General features: G+C 51.5%; 1 protein-coding gene and 1 long non-coding RNA gene across 6 annotated transcripts in view; one reads left to right on the top strand and one right to left on the bottom strand.

The window, feature by feature from the left end:
- LOC144615158 (pleckstrin homology domain-containing family M member 1-like) overlaps window positions 1-12381 on the bottom strand; it is a 20721-nt gene extending 8340 nt beyond the window's left edge. For 2 of the 4 annotated variants that reach the window (XM_078442004.2, XM_078442007.1), the window contains exons 1-4: window positions 9679-9767; window positions 6430-6518; window positions 2684-2931; window positions 323-949 (exon numbers count right to left, since the gene is read on the bottom strand). In XM_078442004.2, the coding sequence (XP_078298130.1) occupies window positions 323-949; window positions 2684-2931; window positions 6430-6477 (923 nt within the window). In that variant the 5' untranslated portion in view covers window positions 6478-6518; window positions 9679-9767. Of the gene's footprint in view, window positions 1-322; window positions 950-2683; window positions 2932-6429; window positions 6519-6918; window positions 7099-9678; window positions 9768-12246 lie in introns of those variants that run through there. The other 2 variants (XM_078442006.2, XM_081794889.1) reach the window with 2 other exon arrangements.
- Window positions 9785-22152, top strand: LOC145715195 (uncharacterized). Of its 2 annotated transcripts, XR_014137208.1 has the most exons (5): window positions 9785-9870; window positions 15943-16075; window positions 19292-19720; window positions 19832-20934; window positions 21055-22152. It is a non-coding gene; the product is annotated as an uncharacterized LOC145715195 (long non-coding RNA). The 2 variants fall into 2 exon arrangements; XR_014137207.1 differs by having other exon boundaries at window positions 19292-20934.

Genomic DNA, 22152 nt, shown 5'->3' with positions numbered 1-22152 from the left:
CCGCCCTAGAGGCAATAATATTTTACACGAAGCCTCAGAGAAATTAGGTAACTTGTCGAAGATCAGCCAGGGGCAGAGCTGGAGCCTGATTCAGCTCTGAGCCCTCCCTGAATCCATTCTCCTCGCTGCCCCATGTTGCCTCCAGTTACAAGTCCCGGCAACTCCAGTCCCTGAGGAAGAGCCACGATCCCCTTTTCCTTTATGCCCTTAGAGAGGTCAATGCTCAGTGACAGGCAATCACATGCTATAGGGAGGGAGAGAAAGAGGAAGAGGAGAAGGAAGGAAGGCAGGGGGAGGAGAGGAGTGGGGGAAGGACACTCACTCTTGCAGAGACGGGTCTGAATCATCGGCATTTGCTGTCCCCAGGTCGGAGTCGTAGGACATGGGCTCCTCGGAACGGTCTGGACTCTTGGAGCCATTCTCTTGGAGTAGGCAGCTATCAGAGTTTAGGCTGCAAGACAGCTGGGATGAACCGGCGGTGTCCAGGCTGAGGGAGGAGGCCGTGAGCTTCCGGTTCCGTCGGATCTTATGGCCTGAGTGCTGGACTTCGATGTCCTCCGAGCCTGAGGAATGGGAAATTGAATCCAGAGACTCTTTCCGCTGTAGTTCTGTCCCAGAGGTGGTGAGGGGGTCGAGCTCAGAGAGCGGGCAAAGCCCAGAGAGAGCCAGCGGGGTGAGCGTCCACTCGTTTAAGATGGCGGACTTGTAGGAGGGCTCGAAGGATAAGGACGTCAGTCCCTGCAGGAAGCTGAGGAGGAACTCGCCCTCCTCGGCGTCTCGAAGCAGGGCTGTGGGCTGATAGTACTCGCACAGGCGGGCGGGCTCCTGGAGGAGCAGCTTCAGGTAGCACTCCATCAGGCCGTCATTGAGGGCCAGCCTCAGCCAGGCCCGGCAGCGGCCCACGTCCGTGCTGACAAAGATCAGGTGCTCCAATTCCGAGACGATGTGCCTGGGGGTGGAGAGGACAGGCTTGTTTCAAGAAGTGAGTTCAGATCACAGAGGATCATTTTATCCACTGGTGAGCAGGAGCCAGTAATAACGACTGCAAGTATATACAGGCTTGGGAAAATATCTCAGATAGCAGTGTTCTACAGGGAATTGAGAAATATTTAGCTACAACTCCCCACTTTTTCAAGGTTACTGTCATGCAGGATAATTGCCATTTTAGTTTCAACTCCCCAGGCGCCCTTGACATCACCTGCTCATCCGGCATACATGTGATGAGCCCCTAAGTGCCAGGTCTTTGGAGCTGTGAAGATACAGGATACAGACATGGTCCTGCCCTCAGTCCAGGTTACTACCTTTCAAGGGCACACGGAAGTGAACCCTGTTGTCAGTAGAGCTGGGGTGGGGGGAAGGCAATCACTTCCAGGTTGCAGTAAGGACAATGCCTTAGGCAAGGCATTGCGGGATTAGGCATAGGGATTAGGCACAGGCAAGGCATTGAGCTGGGCCTTGAGCGATTTCAAGCCGCAAAGATGGAAGGGGAACCTCAGGCACCAAGGACTGACAGAGAAAAGGCACCAAGGGTAGGGAAGCAGCAGCTGTGTAACAGGAGTGGTGAGCACTCCCGTTACAGCACGGGGAGGAGGAGGAGTGGCTGATTGGGTTGCAAAGTCAGGTGATGCAGGGTCTTGAGCATCCAACCGGTGAGGCAAGGTGGGGCAAGGGTCCCCACACCTGGCTGTGCGTCAGAATCACCTGGGAACCTGGTCAGGATACAGATTCCGGGGCCCCAACGAAGTGAATGGAACTCCAGGCTAGCACTGGGGAGCCTGAGAGTTTTTACACCGGGAAATGACTTGACCGCAGTCGCGCAGACTTCTGGGTGGGCTGCTCGGGATAAGATCATGTACCCAACTCAGTTCCCAAACCCTTGGTCTGATGTAAATGCCCTTCCTCTGACCATCACAGTGCCCTGAGCACGTCTCGCCCATAGGAGTGCGTGCTCCACAGGGCTCAGGGAATGAGCTCGGGTTAGCTTAAGCTCAATAAATGTTGACCAGCTGCCTGACCTAAGGACAGACACAATGAGATAAGGGGGACAATCAGAAAGCCACTGCCACCTAGGAGTGAGGTAAGAACCTGAGATAGGGCGGTGGCAGTCAGCATGAAAAGGAAGATACAGACTGACAAGGCACCTTCAGGCTGAAGGTGGCATTTAATAGCCCTTAGAGGCAACGTGCCAGCAGCTGCTTGCTCCAAAGCCCAGGCAGTTAGGGCCAGGGCCGCAGAGGCAAACGTCCCAGGGTGGATATTCAGATGATCTGGATTCCACGTCTTTAAAAAATGCCATAGCCTGTTAGGATATAATACTTAGCATAGAGATGTTCAAACATTCCAAGGCAGGGTCAGCAAACCTCTTCTGTTAAGGGCCACTTAGTAAAGATTTTAGGCTTTGCAGGCCACACATTCTCTGTTCCAACTACCTAACTTTGCCACGGTGTGGCAAAAAGGCGGCTCCTGCTAAAGGCGACCAGCCAGGGGCCTGAGCAGCCCCAGGCCATTGCCTGTGCGCTGAGGGGCTCTTGAGGCTTGGTCTAACAATAACCCCTATCTCACCCATCTCCATTCTAGAACACAGAGCATCTCTGCTGCTTTCCCATATAGCTGTAGAGGGAGAGCCCAGGGTCACCCACACTGAAGCTCCTCCCCAAAGCAAAGCCTCCCCTGCTGATCTCACTTGTGGGTGACAGCTTTCAGGAGGGGCCAGAAGACAGGCTGAGGCAGAGGCTTCTGGTGGGCGCTCTTCTTCCTTTTCCCTCCGGCCTCGGCTCGGATGTGCTTGGCATGCAGGCCGTGGATAAATACGGCCTCCAGGGCACTGCACATGGTGTTGGCATCTCCGTCTTCGCTAGTGACCACTGTGTCCGAGGACACGTACTGCTTCTGCAACGCCTTCACAGATCCCACTAGCTTCTTCTTGATGACCTAGTCGGTGTCAGACATAACACAGGCCTTTAGAAGATCCTGCGGTGACCCCTGGAAGGTAAGTGCTTATCACCAAATACACGCACACCCACACACGTGCTCACGTCTACCTGTGGGTGTGTATACAGCAAAACTAGCACAAGCTAATCATAGAAAACAAAGATGGGCGCCTGGGTGGCTCAGTCGGTTGAGCGTCCGACTTCGGCTCAGGTCGTGATCTCACGGTTCATGGGTTCGAGCCCCACGTCGGGCTCTGTGCTGCCAGCTCAGAGCCTGGAGCCTGCTTTGGATTCTGTGCCTCCCTCTCTCTCTGCCCCTCCCCCACTTGCACACGCACGCACGCTCTCTCTTTCTCTCAAAAATAAATAAACGTTGGAAAAAATTTTAAAAAAAGAAAGAAAACAGAGACAAAGCATAGAGGAGAAAAGGAAAATTACGTACTTATACCACCCAGAGATAGTTATTTTTTTGCAAAGATATTTGTATATTTTTCTTTTGTTTTGCTTTTTAAACCGAACTTCAGTGATTTGATAGCCATAGAAATCTTGTGTTTAAATACCGGCTCCATCATAGTTACAGGTGTGGGAGCCTGGGTGATCCATCTAGGGCAGGGGTGAAGCTTTCCACCTTGTTTAGGGGTCTACGATTCCATGAAGAGGCAACAAGTGCCACTTTAGAACCATAAAAACACCAAGAAAACAGGAGCATGGTCCACATTAAGAAAGATCGTAGGGGGGCGCCTGGGTGGCGCAGTCGGTTAAGCATCCGACTTCAGCCAGGTCACGATCTCGCGGTCTGTGAGTTCGAGCCCCGCGTCGGGCTCTGGGCTGATGCCTCGGAGCCTGGAGCCTGTTTCCGATTCTGTGTCTCCCTCTCTCTCTGCCCCTCCCCCGTTCATGCTCTGTCTCTCTCTGTCCCAAAAATAAATAAAAAACGTTGAAAAAAAAAAAATTCAAAAAAAAAAAAAAGATCCTAGGGGCACCTGGGCGGCTCAGTCAGTTAAGCATCTGACTCTTGATTTCAGCTCAGGTCATGATCTCACGGTTTTTGAGTTTGAGCTCCGTATCTGGCTCTGTGCTGACAGTGTGGAGCCTGCTTGAGATTCTCTCTCTCTCTCTCTCTCTCTCTCTCTCTCTCTCCCTCTCTCTGCCCCTCCTCTGCTCATGCTCACTCTCCCTTTCAAAATAAATAAAATAAACGTTATTTATTTAAAAATATCTTTTTAATGTTTATTTTTGAGAGAGAGAGAGAGAGAGAGAGAGACAAAGTATGAGGAGGGGGGAGGGGCAGAGAGAGAGGAAGACACAGAATCCGAAGCAGGCTCCAGGCTCTGAGCTGTCAGCACAGAGCCTGATGCAGGGCTCAAACCCACGAGCCGTGAGATCATGACCTGAGCTGAAATAGGACGCTTAACTGACTGAGCCACCCAGGCGCCCCTAAAATAAATAAATAAACTTTAAAAAGAAAGAAAGAAAAAAGGAAAGATCCTTGACCTGGCAGTCAGAGGCAGATGTTAGTCTCAGCTCTGTTGGTCAACAGCTGGGTCACTACAGACATTTCACTTAACCTCACTGAGCTTAATTTCCTCATCTGTTAAACGGAACGAATACTTCCTGACCTACAGCACAGGAGTTGGGGGGCGGGGGGATTACTCTGAGGGCAGGACTTGCTTTTTTTTTTCATTCTTGCATCCTCAACACTTGGCTTGGTTCCTGACACATGTAAGTATTCCGTTAAGGTCTGTTACATAAATCAATTATAAAATACATATATGTAAAATCCTTTGGAAAGATAAAGACAGTTCTGTCATAGTATAAGCATGTCAAAATTACCTATGTGTTTTGGAAAAGGATTGGGAGGGAATACAGAAAACCTGGTTTGAACTGTTAGCTGATAGGATTATGGATAAATATTTTACTGTTTTATTTTTATCTTAGCCCAAACAGTTCATGTTAATGTTCTTTGAAAAGTCGAATGTTCTTTTTTTTTTAAAAAAAAAAATTTTTTTTTTTAATGTTTATGTATTTTTGAGACAGAGAGAGACAGAGCATGAACGGGGGAGGGTCAGAGAGAGAGGGAGACACAGAATCTGAAACAGGCTCCAGGCTCTGAGCGGTCAGCACAGGGCCCGACGCGGGGCTCGAACTCACGGACCGTGAGATCATGACCTGAGCCGAAGTCGGACGCTCCATCAACTGAGCCACCCAGGAGCCCCTGTTTTTTTTTTTTTTTTTTTCTTTATAACAGCTTTAATGAGACACAATTTACATTGCCTAAAATTCACTCATTTAAACTATACAGTTCAGTGATTTTTGGTATGTTCACAGAATAGTGAAACTACAGCCACTACCTAATTTTAGGACATTTTCATTGTCTCAAAAAGGAACACTGTGCCCATGAGCAGTCACTCCTCTCTAGTCCCCTCTCCCTCAACCCCTAGCAACTACTAATCTACTTTCTGTCTTTATGGATTTGCCAATTCTGGACATTTTGTGTAAATGAAGTCATACAGTATGCAGTCTTTTGATGTTAGACATCTTTTCATATGACTTATGGGTCATATACTTCTTTTATTGTTTGCTTATTTGACTGGAGAGAGAGAGAGAGAGAGAGAGAGAGAGGCAAAGAGAGAGGAGGACAGAGGATTCAAAGTGGGCTAGGGAGTGACAGCAGCAAACTCCCAAATCGTGAGATCATGACCTGAGCCAAATGGACGCTCAACCGTCTGAGGCACCCAGGCCACCCTAATGCCCTCTTTTCTTTTTTTTAATGTTTATTTATTTTTGAGAGACAGAGAGAGACAGCATGGGAGGGAGAGGGCAGAGAGAGAGAGGGAGACCCAGAATATGAAGCAGCCTCCAGGCACTGAGCTGGCAGCACAGAGCCCGATGCGGGCCTCCGGCCCATGAGCCGTGAGATCATGACCTGAGCCGAAGTCGGATGCTCAACCGACTGAGCCACCCAGCTGCCCCTTCTTTTAATGTTTACTTATTTTTGAGAGAGAGAGAGAGAGAGAGAGAGAGAGAGAGAGAGGAGAGAGAGGGAGAGAGAGAGAGAGAATATGCATACATGTATGTGCCTGTGGGGGAGGGGGCAGAGACAGAGCGGACCGAGGATCCAAAGCAGGCTCTGCTCTGACAGCAGAGAGCCCAATGCAGGGCTTGACCTCACAAACTGCAAGACCATGAGCCGCTTACGATCATGACGCTTAACCGTGTGAGCCACCCAGGCGCCCCATATGTATGACTTCCTTTGAGAAATCCTTGGTCTTCAGGCAGCCCCTATTAAAATCCGTTGTTTTTTATCAATTCCCATTCTATCACCAATAAGATGTTCTAGAAAGGGCAGGGTCTCCTCAGAGCCTGCTTCTGCTATAACTCTTTCTCAGCCCGAAGCCTCGCTTTCCAGACAGTACTCATTCATTTCAAAGTGAGGAAGACCAATGACATGGCTGTCCCGTGCCCCCTTCCCCACCCTTGAGCCTCTCCGACTGCCTACCGGGATGGCAGCCCGGGGGTCCAGTCCATTCTCCACCACCGAGAGCATTTCCGCTCACACTGCAGCTCCCTCGGAGAATCACATGACACCTGCAGAGACAGACGGCGCGGCCAGATGAGCAGGTTCCAGCTCACCACCCCCAGCCAATTCTCCCCCTCCCCCCAGCAGGCAGCGGGTCAGCCCATCTTCCTCAAACTGCAATGCAAAGGCCTCTGAATTCAAAAGTAAAAGCCAAGAGTGGATTTTAAGGAAGGAAACAAGGGAAGAGAAGAAATCTGAGGGCTCGAATCTCAGGAGGTGGGGAATCCTATGTGCCGTGGGTGGGTCCACCCTAATCAGGGCATGGAGAGGCCTCTGTATGCCACACCAAACGCTGGCACAAAAAAGCAGGGAATGAGGGGCCGATTTGGATACAGAACTAAGGGTGCGAGGGGGATGCTGCCGCTGGAGGTGCCAAGAGCCCACGTGGACCAGGAAGCAGGGGCTCACAATTCACATTCGGAGCCTCTGACTCCTGTGCCAGCCCGATGTCTGCCAGCTCGGCAGGGACAAGCACAACTGAAGGAAGTTTCCAAAGGGAGGGCCTCTTGCTACATAGCTGCTTCCCCTCCAGGCACGAGGGTCCAGCTGGAGCAGCACAGGGACACGCCTAAAGGGAAACAACACGGGTTCGAATCTCAATTTGCCACTAACCACTTAGGCATGCTAGGTGGGGCACCACGGCAGACGTCTCAAACGGAGGTTATGAATGTGGAAAACGCCCAGCACAGTGCCTGACGGTACTAAGGATAAATGGTATCTATTACCCCGGTTGGATGTGGCCAAGCCTTATAGGCAAAGGCCACTGTCTGAATGAGTCCGCTCAACTACCTGAAGTCAGTACACAGGTAAATCCCTCAGGGCACTGGCTTCCCCCCCACCCCCCCGGGGGTGGCTTAGGTGGGGGGGGGGGGGGCTCAACCTGAGCCTCGGGGGGTGGCTGTTGGCTCGCCTGGACCGCCCCAGCCACTTGGACGGACCAGGATTGGGCAGGCACATTCCCATCTAAACAGATCTCTAGTGACCACGCTGCCGAGCATGGAGGGACACCAAAAAATAGGTCATCGCTGTCTCTGTTCTCAAAAACCTATGGCCCAAAGAAGTTATCAAATGGAGGCATGATGAATGGATTTTGTACTGTTTACACACATTGCTTCATTCATTCCTTGTAACCACCCTAGGCGAGCTCTTTTATTATCCAGATAAATCAAAGCTGACCCAGGTCAGGGAACTTCCCAAGATCCCAGGGCTGATCAGTGGCGGGCTCTACCACCTTCGGCCAGGATGACATCCACCCTTCTGGAAGAGGCGGGTGTGAGCTAGGGCTAAGGGGTGGCTGGGGAGGGGGCAGGGAAGTCTTGGGAGGAGGGCTCTCCAGCTGGGGGCCCAGGTGGCGGGATGCAAGGGAGCATCAGGGTTGAGTCTGGCAGGAAAGGTTTACAGGCGAACAGTGAGGCATGGAGAACGGCAGGGTGGCCCTAAATGATGAAAGACGCTCTGATTCAAGCCCTGGCCTCTGGATCCGGCAGAGGGTGAACAGGACCCAGCGCCGACCTTCCTAAGTAAGGACATGCAAAGGCAGATAGGTGTGTGGAGGACGGCCCCCACGAAACCAGCTCTGGTCAGCGCACAACAGACTGACAGGAGGAACACTAGCCCCTGGCCACAGCCCATCAGACTGTCTCTCCCTCCACCACTTTCCCAGCTCCTACCCACTGGGAATCCTCAGGACCCTTCGCTGGAGACCAGCTCCATGCTCTGGCCACCAGGGCACCGGGAGAAGGGGACATACTATAGAGTCGGTCCTGAAACCGTGCCTGATCCTAGAGGCTGGGTTTCTTCAAGGCTACCCTACGCAGCCCTGCAGGCCACGTTCAGGCTCGCTGGCTTTGAGACCCTGGCATCCAATCCCCTCTGGCAATTCCGGGGGCCTGCCCTTCTAGACAGAGCCTCAAGCCCTAAAACTGCCCTTCCCTCAGCCGGCCTCAAGGCTTGGGCCTCAGCAATCTGAAGAGGAAGACCATTGAGGCCTCATCAACTAATTCACTGAATATAATATTCACTGGAGGGAGGGAGGCTTATCATTAAGTGGGTGCTCTGGCCAAGTCAGGGTCTGCTGAAAAAACAAAGTAAACTGACACTGAGGTCAGAGCAGGGCCAGACAAGAGACAACTGTGACCTAAAACAGTGTCGGGAACGTCACAAAAGGACAACAGTGCAGAGAAACCTAGAAGAATTGCCACTTGACAATTCACAAAACAGAACTGAGACGTGGGGGTCAGGCCAAAGTTCCGGGCACATCTTTCCTTGCAGGAAGCCAAAGCTCCCTACCTACATAGGCCTGTCGGTTCTAGAACGCCTCAGGAAGGCAGGAAATGGCTCAGAGGCAGGACCACGACCATCTACGATGTGAGATCTCTGGGCTCTGGGTCTCCTGACTGCTAGGTCAGCACTCCAGCAGGCTCCTTGGGTGAGCCAGACCCCCATCTACCATGCTATGGGACTGGTTTCACTTTCTATCTTCAGAGCTGTCTTCACTGACACCAAGAAGCAAACGAAAGAGGGGTGGGTCTTCAGGAGACCCAGAAGAAAGAGAGCAAGTAGAGAGTTCAAACATCCCTGATACAGTGGAGCAGAAAAGGTGAGTGCCGTGTGCCTTTAGGAAACTCTTAAGTCACCCTTCGTCTACCTCTGCCCCTCTGTATTGGTTCACTCTGGCACAGGATCTCATTCTCTATCCTCATTTAATTCTTAAAACAATCCTGTGAGAGAAGGATGAGTATCCCTCATTCACAGAAGAGAAAACTGAGGCTCAGTAGAAACATGCCTCAGGTGAGGGACAGAATTTTCTCACTCCAAGCTCTGTGCCTTTCGTCAGTTCATACTGTCCCAGGTCCTTGGTTCAAAGAGTTTCAGGCAAACTTATTATTCACAGACTCTTCAGAAGCTCCACCTTATCAAAGAAGGCCTAACACTGACAAGAAACAATCTTGCCCATCAGATCTGTGGCCCCAACTAGCTGACCACAGGTCCTTTCCATGGCAGCCAGGTTTCCGAGCTGTCCCTCCTCAAATGTTCCAACACACAGGAAGGAATCGTTGGGGTTGATTCTCTTCGTGATACTGCCTGGCCTTCTATAAACATCCAATTTCACTTCCTCCAGAGACTAAGGAAGAACGAAAAGAGGAGAAGGACTCAGATGAGACTTACATTAGAAGAAGAAATGGATAACCTGGCTTCACCACTTTCGAAACACTCCGTTCATCAGTAAACAGCAACCTCTTCTTCTTAGAGACTTCCCCGCCATCCGCGACAGCCTCGTCTCTACGGCCTGACTCCGATCCTGCACCTGGCTATGCACGACAACAGGCCGGTGTTTAAGCCCTCCAGCTGCTGTACCAGGTGATGAGTCAGGGTTTTCAGCTGGAAACAAATGACAAAGTTATCTTCTGATTCAGAAAGACAGCTGATACTTCAGACATGTGAGTGCTGAGTAAACAGCACCTCCTTCTACCTGAAGAAAGTTGGATTTCTAGACAAGAGCCCTGTGGGGGGTGGGATGGGTGTGGGGGGGGGGGTGGGTAGGGCGACAAAGCAACTGAATATCAGCTGGAGGGCAAGCAACTTCTGGCTCGTGATTCCCAGTCCAAAGGCTAGTGGGTGAGGCCAGAAATGTGAGGTCTAGGAACACTGGGTATCTTTCTTTCCTCCCTCCCTCCTTCCATCCAACAACACCCATCTCTCCCATATTCTTGTCCCAGATCCCTTAAGATTCTGGCAAGGACCAAACTCTGAGTGAATGAAAGCAGGACCTTTGCCTGACTCATTCACCATTGTCTTTCTAATGCTTCAAACAGTGCACGGCACACAGTGGTGCTCACAAAATACTTGCTGAATGAACAGATGAGTAAAATAAAAAGGCTCAGACCGTTTCAGACTGTAAGAAGTTGAGGTATACAACTTCTCAGTGGTGGGGTCACTGCAGAACTCCTTCCATTACACCAAGCTGCCAACAGGCTGAAACCCTTCAGAGATCACACCTTAACGGAAGGGGATATTGAAGGTAAAAGGACATCCGATTCTCAAAGGCGTGAGACTATAAATGCAAGCAAACACAAGGGGTCTTCTTTGGGGTCCTTTACAATGGCTGTCAAGTGGCCAATCCTTTGGAGTTTGGTCACCAGAACTTAGAGGGGATGTGCACCCCCAAATCCCAGGAGATTATAAATGTTAACCATGGAGCCTGGGTGCCTCAAGAATGTCTAGCTACTCTGAGATAACTTGACTCTCTGTGTTCATGGGTAATCAAAATGGTCAAAACTCAATGATCCAGCACCTGCAAAAAGAGGAAGCAATTCAACAGCCTCCACGGAGGCCTCGGCGTCCCCAGGATCCACTCATCTCTACTCTTCACAACATGTAACGTCACCTCTGGCACATTCGGTAGCGGGACTAATCTACAACCAGTTCTGGCCAGGAGGAGCACTGGGTGAGGGTCCTTTCTGAGCGGCAGGGCAATGCACATGGACATGATTCTGTGACCACAGCCAACCCCACACAGTGGAACCGCTTGAGTTTCTCCAGATCGTCACCCAAAAGGAAGTGATAAGCTTCCACTGCCCCAGCTGAATGAGTAGCTCCCTCACCTTCCAGGTATTTGGATGATACCTATCATTCCAGCAGCCAACGCGAGTAATGTAATATGGATGCCAGGAATACAATCCTTAAGGACAGGTACAGGGGGCCTGACATCCAGGAAAAGCACTTGACCCACGGGAGAAGGATCTCTACTCCTCCACACTTACTTACCATCTGAGGCCCTGCCTCAATTGAGGTGTTCGGCAAGTGCCTGGCTCTGAGAAAGCAGGTGGGGTTGGCAGGGGACTGCACTAGGTTCTCAGATCAAATGGGGACCACATCAAGGGAAGAGTGGGCACAGAGCTGGGATGAAGAGTTGAAATGGGGATAGGAAGACGTCAATCTAACAAGATTGGGTAGGGGTGGTGGGAACTAGGGCAGCAAGAGTTGGGGGGTGGTTTAGCAAAGACTCAGGAATGAAGTGTCCTCAGGCTGGCTGGGGATGGAAAGAAAGTATGCGGTGGGCTTGGAAGTTAGGGGTTGAGTGGGTGAGGGCAAGAAGATACATACAAGACTTGAGATAGGGCTGAGATCAGAGTTATCAAGAAGAGGGGGGTAAGCGCAATAGGGCATCTACTGTAGTGGTAGGTATTAAATGAGTGGGGGGAGGTGGGTGTTTTGGCTGAGCAGACCTTGGGGGGCTGAGCAGGGGGGCTGGGATAAGAAAGCTGAGCCTGAAAAGGGGTAAGCCAGAAAGACGGGGAGGGGGAGGGGGGGCTCGAGGAGGTTTGCGTGGAGCACTGGGATTGCCAAAGGGGTTGAGGGGTGAGAAGGAGATGCGTTAGAGGGAGGCGGAGGGAAGTGGCTGTCCTAGGGGTTGGAAGTGGGCTACCGTGGGGTCGAGTGTGGCTGCACTTACGCAAGACCAGTGGTGAAGGGGTGAGGGTAAGGGCTGGGCTCGGGTCACGGGTGGAGAAGAGGAAGGGGACGGGTCAGCACTGGCTGTTTGGGCTGAAGGCTCGGGTCCGAGTGGGGTAGGGTGCGGGGCTCAGGCCGGGCAGGGAAAAGGCTCTGAAGCAGGACAGTTTCAAAGCAACCAAGGGTTTGCGATCACGGACAGGGCTGGTGACCCATCGCCCGTTCTCGTCTCGGCCCCGCCGTCCCCTTCTCACCCTCCTCGCCCTCTGACCCCTAACTCACCAGAGGGAGCGGGGAGGGGGCGCGGGGCACTCCTGGCCACTGCAGCCCCTAAGCCTCCGACCAGGCGCTGCGGCCTCCGGGCCAGGGACAACAGGAAACGGCGCTCGCGGCGCCTGACGCCATCACGTTGGTTCGGCGTCCGGCCCCGCCCCCGGACCGCGGAGCCCAGCGCAGGGCCGGCGGAGCCTCGGGGCGGGGCCAGCGCTCAGGAAAGCCCAAGTTCCCAGCTCCAGAGCAGGTGAGTGATCTGGGAGGCTGGGGACTCTGCGACCCGAGATGCGCACGAAGAGGCGAGGCCACCAGGCTAGCCCACCAGTGTCGGGCGGAACGTGTCCTACTGCCCGCCCCCAGCAGTGTCTGCGTCTCACTAGATCCCGGCCGCCTTCTGGGTTCACGACCTTGCCTGGGCACAGCACTATCTACCGTGCTGTCTACCGAGGCTGTCTGTTGGCCTCCTGCCCGGAAGGTTCCCACTTGTAAAATCGGACCAATAACGTCTACCCTAGTTTTGCCTCCCTGAGGGCATCAGTGCAGTTGGTGCTTCCCGCCTGGTGGTTCTCAGGACAAGCATACAGGTTTTGATCACCCCTATCACCAAGGGAGCACCTTTAGGTACCCGTCAGCCCCCAGGCATGAAGCTTAAGGTTCTGGTTATTCTCATCTAGCCAGGAAGTTGTTTGTTTCCTTTACTTGGTAGAGTTGACATTTCTCTTTCACATGGACCCAGAACAAAAGGTCAAGAGTGTGTGTTGGTGGGGGTGGGGACAGATGTCTTGTGCTTTGGACACTTCATACCTGCAGGCTCAGGTCAAGTGGGATCTTAGGGCCTGAGTGTGGGGTGAGTACTGGGGTGGAGAGGTACTGCTACCTGCAGGTCCAGGGGGACTTTGGGGGTGTCTACAGGGCTGGTCTGGGAACGGGACAGTTCTTGGAAGAAAGCTCCACTGATCTGGGCCAGGCTCTCCATCAGCCTTTCTGGGAAGGGGAGAAGAAGGGGTCCCAGTGCCTGTTTCCATTTATAAAACCAGCTGTTGGAGATGTGGCACCTGAGTGTGTGCGGGCTGCCTCTTCAATAATTCTGTCTCTAGGAGCGAGAACCACCTCTCCTCGATTTTAGACTAGATGAATCTGAGTACATTTAGTATGGTTAACAGTTGAACAGAAAGTTAGAAATAAGGACACGGAGGGATGCCTGGGTGGCTCGGTCGGTTAAGTGTCTGACTTCGGCTCAGGTCACAATCTCACAGTTGTGAGTTCCAGCCCTGCATTGGGCTCTGCGCTGACCGTGCAGAGCCTGCTTGGGATTCTCTCTCTCTCTCTCTCTCTCTCTCTCTCTCTGCCCCTCCCTCGCTTGTGCTCTCCCTCTCCAAAGTAAATAAACGTTAAAGATAAATAAATAAGGACACAGAAGCAAAGCATTATCTTAGCGTTAAACAACTTGGAAAGTAAGGAATTTACTGGGAAATCCAGTTTCCTGGGCAAAAGGATAGTGTTTCTGGTTATAATTATAGCACATCAAGAGCATCAGTGTCTTGATACAAGCATGCCCTCCCCCAGATGGAGCCAGCAACATTCCTCAGTTCTTCCAATGAATTTTTGCGCAGCCGCTGTCTGCAAAAGCTGTGGGAACCCCGCATGGTAATCTCTTATCTATCTTTTCAGGAGCCCCTGTCTCCTGGTCTTCTCTTACTTCTCAGGCCTCTCGGCCCCTCTGCAAAGTCTACGGGCTTGTCCTCCTCTCTCCATCTTACTCTGGCGCACATTTCCACCATTCGTGGGCCACGAGTCCACCAGGTAATCTGAGGCCGGAAAAAAAAATCTCCCATTACCCTGTTATTTGAGCAATAATAAAGGTACGTGCAAAGTGCCATGGTGCCAGGGAAGAGGCCTTGAAGGTTATCCTGGCGGAAGCAACTTTTATCTGAGCCTTCCGGGTGGACACAGGAAAGGGCAATGCCTGCGAAGAGACTGGTAGAGAAACGGCCGGTGGGTAGGAATGCAGACTGAGCTCAGGGGAGGGTGCACGGAGAGGTGGAGAGGAAGCTAGGAAGTAAGGCTAGAGTAAGGGGAGGGGGCTTAGAATGGAAGGGGGAGATAAAGACAGATTGGGCAATGGGGAAAGGGAGGAGGCACAGACACAGCTGGAGGCCAGTGCAGGAAGGGCTCAGACGCTCACAAAGGCACTGGTCTGTCAGATTTCAAGCACTACGCATAGTCATTCAAAGCCAGGCAGGAGGACTGCAGGCATCTGAATTTCTCGGGGGTCTAAGGTGTAGATTCCTGAACCCCGCCCCTGCCCTGGAGAGTCACTCTGGGATGAGGTCCAAGTATTTAGCCTTGACCCAAACCTTTTCTGTCTCTTGCCCTACCACCCGTGGATCTGAAGGGTGAGAAAATGTGAGAATCTCTCCTTAACCTAGGAGCTGAAGGGCAAGGCATTTAACAGGTGTGGAAAATAGAGGCTCCTATTTGCCAGATAGGAATTTTGATTTATCCTTAGCAACCACCCTGAAGGTAAGCACCATTGTTATCCCCATGGCATAGATGATAAAACAGGCTTAAGAGAGGTTAAGGAACTTGGGGGCCCAAGGCCATACAACTCATAATTACTACAGGTGGGATCCTCACCCAGCTCTGATTCTAGCTGGAGAACTAGGATAATTCAGTGGCCGAGCAAGTGGGCTTTGGAGCCGGGAATGCTTAGGTTTGAATACCGGCTCTACCCCATACTGTTTTCTAGGCCTTCCCTAAGACAGCGCAGGGCCCAGCACAACCCAGCAAGTGTGGGCCTGAGACCACTGCCACAGTCAGTGGTTTTCATAGGCCCCTCGAGATGGCACCAGAGATAGAAACTTCTAAGTTTGATTGGTGGTTAGAAAAGAGAAGTAAATCACAACACGCTGAGGCCCCTCTGCCTCAGGCAGAGGGGCCAGAGTGTGTGACTTCCGGGAAGTTCCCCAAACTATCTGAGCCTCAGTTCCTCATCTGTAAATTGGGGAAAATATCAGTTGCCATGAGGATTAAATAAGATAATATCCTCAGGACGGTTTCTGGTCTGAAGTAAGCACTTGAGGATAACTAGCTATATTATTATTATTATTATTATTATTGTTACAGTTTTGGCTAATTCGTACCTACCCAGTTCAGTCAGATCTCCGTTTTCTAACTGGTCTTTGAGCACTGGAGTGAGAGCCTCTCTTGTTTGAACCCCAGATGTATGCTTACTTGGTCTCTGACCGAAATCATCTAAGCAGAACTAATGCCACCATTTCTTTTGAAACCGGAATAGGTAATGTTCTCATGGCTTCTGTTGCAGGAAGCTGGTTCTTCCCACTCTCTTTAAAAAATGGATTTAAAGGGTTCGTAAAAATTATGTGTCAATTCTATCTCAATAAAGTTGGACACAAATACAGCTTTGAGGTGCCGTTGACAAAAGAATGGACTCTTTAAGCCTCCCAAATGTTATCACACATAGTTTACAGTTCAAATAGTACGAAATGAAGTGGTGAGGAAACAGAATGACCCGCAGCAGCTTCTTGCCTCGACCATCCCCACCCTCCTGGGCCAGCTCGCCAGTCCTCGGTCCTCCTTACCTCTCGCTGGATCTTCTGGTGCTTATCTCCACCTATCTTGTGTTTCTAGCTCTTAATTCTTCCATTTAAAAGAGTTTTTTAATTTTTTTTTTTTTTTTGAAAGAGAGAGAAGGAGAGAGAGAATCCCAAGCAGGCTCTGCGCTGTCAACACAAAGTCCGATGCGGGGCTCGAACCCACGAACCGTGAAATCGTGACCTGAGCTGACGTCAGACGCTCAACCGACTGAGCCACCCAGGTGCTCTGATTCACCCATTTTAGACGCTATCTGTGGACTTCCTAGCAACACAGGCAAGGAGTTAGGTCTTTAACACCCCCCACCCATTCCATTCTTGGGGTTTAGTTTTGTCACTCTTGCCCCATGATTGATAGTGGTTGCAGAATTGTGACTAGGTAAGCATTGTTCACCGCAGAGCTTGCTCATGTAGTCCGATGGCACTCGTTTCTGTCCCCTGACCCCCCGGGGTTTAATTTCTTCTCCTTCTCTTTCTGTGCTGCCCGCCACGATCACTCCTCCACTCCGCTCCAGTGCTCTGGCATGACAGTTAGTGCCGTTTCCCTCGGCTACCTCCTTGACCTGTCATACGCTGCTGTCCTGGAACCTTCCTTCGCTGCTTCCTGGGCTGGGGTTTTCCTGGCTCCCTTCTCTTCTTGCTTTCTTTACTCTCTCTCTTAATCTGCAGTTAAGAATCCCTTTCTAATATTAAAAAATAGAATGGTCTTCGGACCTGCTCGTGATCGTAGGGATCCTTTCGATATCTATTAATTGGGACAAAAAATACAGAAAGACCAAAAGTTACTATGAAGGCACTCCTGCTCTTAAGTGAATTTGTGTTTTACTCACAATAGCATCTATGAACGTGTGAAAGCCTGTTCAAAGTTTAGGCTTAGGGTTAGTTCAATCTAGCCTCAATGTCTGGTCTTCCATTTGTCACCTCGCCCCCTCAACTTGCCGTGAGACAACCCCCTCTCTTGACTTTCTATTCAGTTCCTGTGCCCTAGCAGAGACTTAAGTACTGGTTTAAGGCCCACCTTGCAGGTGCACGCTGACCATGGCTGGCCAATCAGGGTCTCCTCCTGCCAGATACAGGGTCCAAGCAGACCAATCAGAGGCTTTTTGAAGACTGGCTTTCCTTTATGAGGCTTGCTCAACCTCAGTGGAGAGTTGGAGTTACTAAGGACTATCTTTGCAGTCTTGGGGCATCCATCCTGTGGCCTGAAGCCGTCATGGAGGAAAGCACAACTGAGGGATAGTTGGGGAGAGAATGACGTTTGAGCGCTAGATGCGGCCAGCTTGAAGATCTTAGGCTTCCCGGTTATGTGAGCCGATACACCGTATGACATTTTTGGCTTAAGCATATTTTAGTTGGATTTCTTTCACTGGGAGCATAAAGAGCGGCGACTGATATCCTGTCTTTGTGAACTTGGGCAGGTTATACAAGCGGTGCGTACAGACTTGGACCGTGACAACGCAGCTCCCACTAGGTCCCCTATGGCTGCCCTGTTATCAGCCTGAGCCTGAGACAGCTTGACATTGAATAGCCCGTTTTAGGGACTGGAGGAAACGACTTACCATGAGTCACTGCCCTAAAATATGCTTTCTACCCACATGCCCGGTGCCTGGAATTCTGTGGTGATGGTGGCATTCGTCAGGGTTAACCATGGCTCTCTTCAAACGGTTCTCCTTTGGAGTGTGAAGTCTGCGATATTTAACTTGTAGAAGTCCTTTCTTCTGGAGGTCCCTCTGGCAGGCAGTGGATCCAGGATGCGGTGTAGACAGACCTAGGTACACATCTCAGTTCCCAATGGCACAGTCCCTTTGCAGCTTTGCGGGCAAACCCCTAGCACTGTGTGCTGACCTTTAGGAGGTCAGTCTGTATCACATAAGGAATCCGACGCAGAGAGTGAAGAAATGGTCTCAGATTCACCCAGTAATCTCCCTGAGTCAGCCCTGAGGGCAGGGCCTGGCCCTAGGCGTTGGGAAGAGGAAGGAGATGTGATTCTTGTCTTGTCAGGGCTCCTGACCTGATAGAGAACTGCGGTTGAGTCTTCACATGGACGGACGCTGTCTTTCACTCTGCGCCATTCGTAGGTGACGCCTAGAAGAGCAGGGCCACCGTGTTGTAGCCTCTGACCCAGGACTCTGTCACATTCTGGGAGAGAGAATTATGGGCCCTCCCCGCATCCCCGCTCCTGCTGTGTCTCCTCGTGGCCACAGTGTACTTTCCCATCCCCTGGCTTGGGGCTGGGGGCTGGTTCCGTGCTTAGGCTCGAAGAGGCCCGATGGCTCTTTTGCTTGCTCTCTTACGCTTCTCTTGGGTAGCCGCTGCCTCTTCAGCCTGGGTCCCGGCAGCAACACAGGGAGAAAAGACCAGCAGTGAGAAGCAGCGCCGATCCAGCCAGCAGGGCATTAAAGTACAGCGGTAACGGCCAACCTGTGAGAATCGGTTTCCCAGCCTCCTCTGAGTTTTGAGGATGGTCTATTAGTTAGCACTGTTGTGGCAAAAGATAACAGATACATGGATTCCCTCCGTTATCAGGTTACGTACAGGTTCAGCTGCTGCAGTAGAGACCCAACACAACAGTGGTTAAGTGATTTTTTTTAATTCTTTTTTTTTAATCCTTTTTTTCGGGGGGCGGGGGGGAGAGTGCAAGCGGGGGAGGGGCAGAGAGAGTGGGGCAGAGGATCCAAAGCGGGCTCTGTGCTGACAGGCTGACAGCACAGAACCCGATGTGGGACTCAAACTCACGAACCCCGAGATCGTGACCTGAGCTGAAGTTGGATGCTTAACCGACTGAGCCACCCAGGCGCCCTTTAATTCCTTTGTTTTTAAATGTTTATTTATTTTTGAGACAGAGACAGAGATTGAGTGGGGGAAGGGCAGAGGGAGACACAGAGTCTGAAGCGGGCTCCAGGCTCCGAGCCGTCAGCACAGAGCCCGATGTGGGGCTTGAACCCACGAACGGTGAGATCCTGACCTGAGCCGAAGTCGGACACCTAACCGACTGAGCCATCCAGGCGCCCCAACAGTGGGTTAAATTAAAAAACAGCTTCTTGGGGGCACCCGGGTGGCTCAGTCGGTCAGGTGTCTGACTTTGGCTCAGGTCACGATCTTGCCGTTCATGGGTTCGAGCCCCATGTCGGGATGTGTGCGGACGGCTCAGAGCCTGGAGCCTGCTTCACGTTCTGTGTCTCCCTCTCTCTCTGCCCCTCCCCTGCTCATGCTCTGTCTCTGTCTCTCAAAAATAAGTAAACATTGAAAAGAAATTTTTTTAAGAAGCAGCTTCTTGATCTCTCATATGATAATCCGGTTAAGTACTGGATCTGGGGCTGGTTCGGTGGCTCTTATGTCAGGGAGCCAGGCTCCTTCTGTTTTCCTGCTCTACCACCCTGGGGTGTAGCTCTCATCCAGACGAGGCCTTTGTACCGTTGAAATCTTCATTTCCTCCACAGTGTGGCGCCAGACCGCTCTCTGCCGCTGCCCTGGAAACACACGCAGCCTAAGCACCATTCCTGCCTCTGCTCTGGGCCTCGGGACTTTTCTTCTTCTTGAATGAGTGTGCTCCCGCCCCCCAGCTGGTGCTCCACGCCATCCCCCAGGTCTCAACAACATACCCCCACCAGGACCACAGGAGCCAGAGCTGGTCGTGCCTGGTGGTCCTCAGGACTGAGAGGCCCTGACCTCCGTGGGGGCAGGAGCCGGCCAGCATGACCAGTCGGGACTCCCAGGTTAAGAATCCAGTTGAGCCTCCTGGTCATCCTCAATCTGCTCTGCCCTTCGTCTCCCACCCCCAAATCCCTGCCGACCTCCAGCCCTGAAGAAGCCGGAGAACCTCTGCTTCCCCCACCTCCCCGTCCGCCTTGTCCTACTTCAGTCGTTTGGTGAGCATAAAAAGGCCTGTCAAAGTGGTCCCTCTGTTTGGGGGATGGGCTCAGGAGGGGTGGGCATGTGGGTTCGGAGGGTGACAGATTCTTTCTCCAAATGCTCGCCAGGCTCCTCCGAGCCCTCTTCTTGATTCGACCTTGCTTGGCCTGTGAAGGCGAACAAACACGGACGTGGTTGCTGGCAGCTCGTGGCCGCATCCCTAGTAGGACCCTAGCCTCCCTTAAAGTGCCTGCCTGCAAAACTCCCGGCTGTCTAAAGGATTGGCTGCTGAGTCCAGCCAACGCCTGAAGATCGGGCCCCTGTCTCCCAGCTTCTGTGAGAGGGCAGGAGCTTAACTTTGAGAAGTGTCAGCAAAGCCAGATGGGTCTCATATGGGCCAGCGTCCCTTCCTGCTTTTTGTCATCTTTCACTTCTGATTATAGAGCCCCCCACTCATTCCCTTCCCTAGTCCCTCATTCTCCCTGTGAAATACCCCATCACCTCTGTAATAATCCCAGTCGGGTGCCTGCTCACGATGAACCCTTTCCCCTACGGCACTGCAATACTATGTTACTGACTGAAATCTGTCTGGATTACTTTAAGTAGTGTCTGCTTTTGTTTGTTTTCATCAGGGGAGGTGTGCAGGATCAGCCTTTTAATTTTTTTATTTTTAATATTTATTTTTGAGAGAGAGGCAGGGTGCAAGCAGGGGGGTGGGGGAGGGGCAGAGAGCGAGTTAGACACAGACTCCAAAGCGGGCTCCAGGCTCCGCGCTGTCAGCACAGAGCCCGACGTGGGGCTCAAACCCAAGAACCGTGAGATCATGACCTGAGCCGAAGTCGGTCGCTCAACTGACTGAACCACCCAGGTGCCCCAACAGCCTTTGAAATTAAATTATTTTCAGGATCAGCTTTTTAAGTAAGCATCCCAGGGATGTTTGCGTATAGAGGTCCAAAGGCTGTATTTTGAGAAAACATGTTTCCCTGTGGAGATCTTTTCTCTGGCAGCCCTTTTGAATGGGGGCTATGTTTTCTCAGATACTGCATTGCCAATAGTCCATCCAGCTTTAATTCCAGTGAGAACGTTCCAGAGATGAAACTAAGAATCAACTCCAGGCGCTTCTCCAGTCACCTCTGGGGATGAGTGTATGTCGTCAGCATCCAGCGCCTCACCTGCTGCCCAGCTAGAATGACACCTTTCAGGGTTTCCGACTTAGAAACACGACCACCAGGTTACTCCACGTGGACACCACCCCCCTTTTACAAAGCCTTTGAACACCCCCCCATCAGGAGGGGTTTGCTGGATGATGTTGGTTGGCTCTTGACACCCATTTCTAGCCCCTTCTTTGCAGGTCCTGGAAACCCACGAACCATCGTTGACAGATTCCCTCGACAGCAGAATTGTGCCAATAAAGCGTACCTGTGTGAAATTTGGAAGGCGGAGGTGGAAGGAGGTGGAAGCCATGCTTTTCTCCTCTGTAGCAGCAGACATGCGGGCCGAATGTTGGAGTCCATACTCCCCACCAGTCAGGCTTGGGGCCATGGGGCTGTAGTGACCCCGGCAGTGGCTTCCCGAAGTTTCCTGACCGAGTGGCAGCAGCAGCTTTGAATCTATGGAGAGCAACTGTGGTAAAGTAACCTGAGAGCTAGTGGTGCGATTCCCCCCTGGCCCTGACCTTCACCACCGCGAGCCCCACCAGTGGTGAGCACCAATTGCTTGTATGACCTTTGTGTGTGTGTGTGTGTTTGCAATATCTAGAATGGTTTGTTTTCCTGGCTATGGTAGTTTTAAAATATGTTCACAAAACTGACGGTTGATGGGGGGTGGGAGGGAGGGGAGGGTTGGGGATGGGTATTGCGCCTGGGTGGCTCAGTTGGTTGAGCGTCTGACTTTGGCTCAGGTCATGGTCTCACCATTCATGGCTTCGGGCCCCGCATTGGGCTCTGTGCTGACAGCTCAGAGCCTGGAGCCTGCTTCAGATTCTGTGTCTCCCTCTCTCTCTTGTTCTCTCTTCAAAATAAACATTAAAAAAGATGTTTTTTGAGGAATAAATGTTTATTGTTGTTTTTAAAAAATTTTTTTAAATGTTTATTTTGGAGAGAGAAAGAGACAGAGACATAGAGTGCGAGTGGAGGGGTGGCAGAGAGGGTCATAATCTCGTGGTTGGTTCATGGGTTCGAGACCCGCATCGGGCTCTGTGCTGACAGCTCAGAGCCTGGAGCCTGCTTCATATTCTGTGTCTCCCTCTCTCTCTGCCCGCATGCTCTGTCTCTCTCTCTCCCTCTCTCTCAAAAATAAACATAAAAAAAATTAAAAGAAATACGGCAAGGTAGCATTTGAGACTGATAAGTATTGTGCAAATTTGAGGTCGTGTTATAGAAACAACATTTTCTAAGCTTCACTTTATGAACCACATTTGAGCTAATGGAAATATTCCAAAATAGGAGAA

The sequence above is a fragment of the Panthera onca genome, assembly GCF_046562875.1.
Source record: "Panthera onca isolate mPanOnc1 chromosome E1 unlocalized genomic scaffold, mPanOnc1 haplotype 2 h2.Chr16_ul_8, whole genome shotgun sequence".
Classification (NCBI taxonomy): Eukaryota; Metazoa; Chordata; class Mammalia; order Carnivora; family Felidae; genus Panthera; species Panthera onca.
The sequence above is the reverse complement of the archived record's forward strand: the minus strand, read 5'-3'. Positions and strand labels throughout refer to the sequence as shown.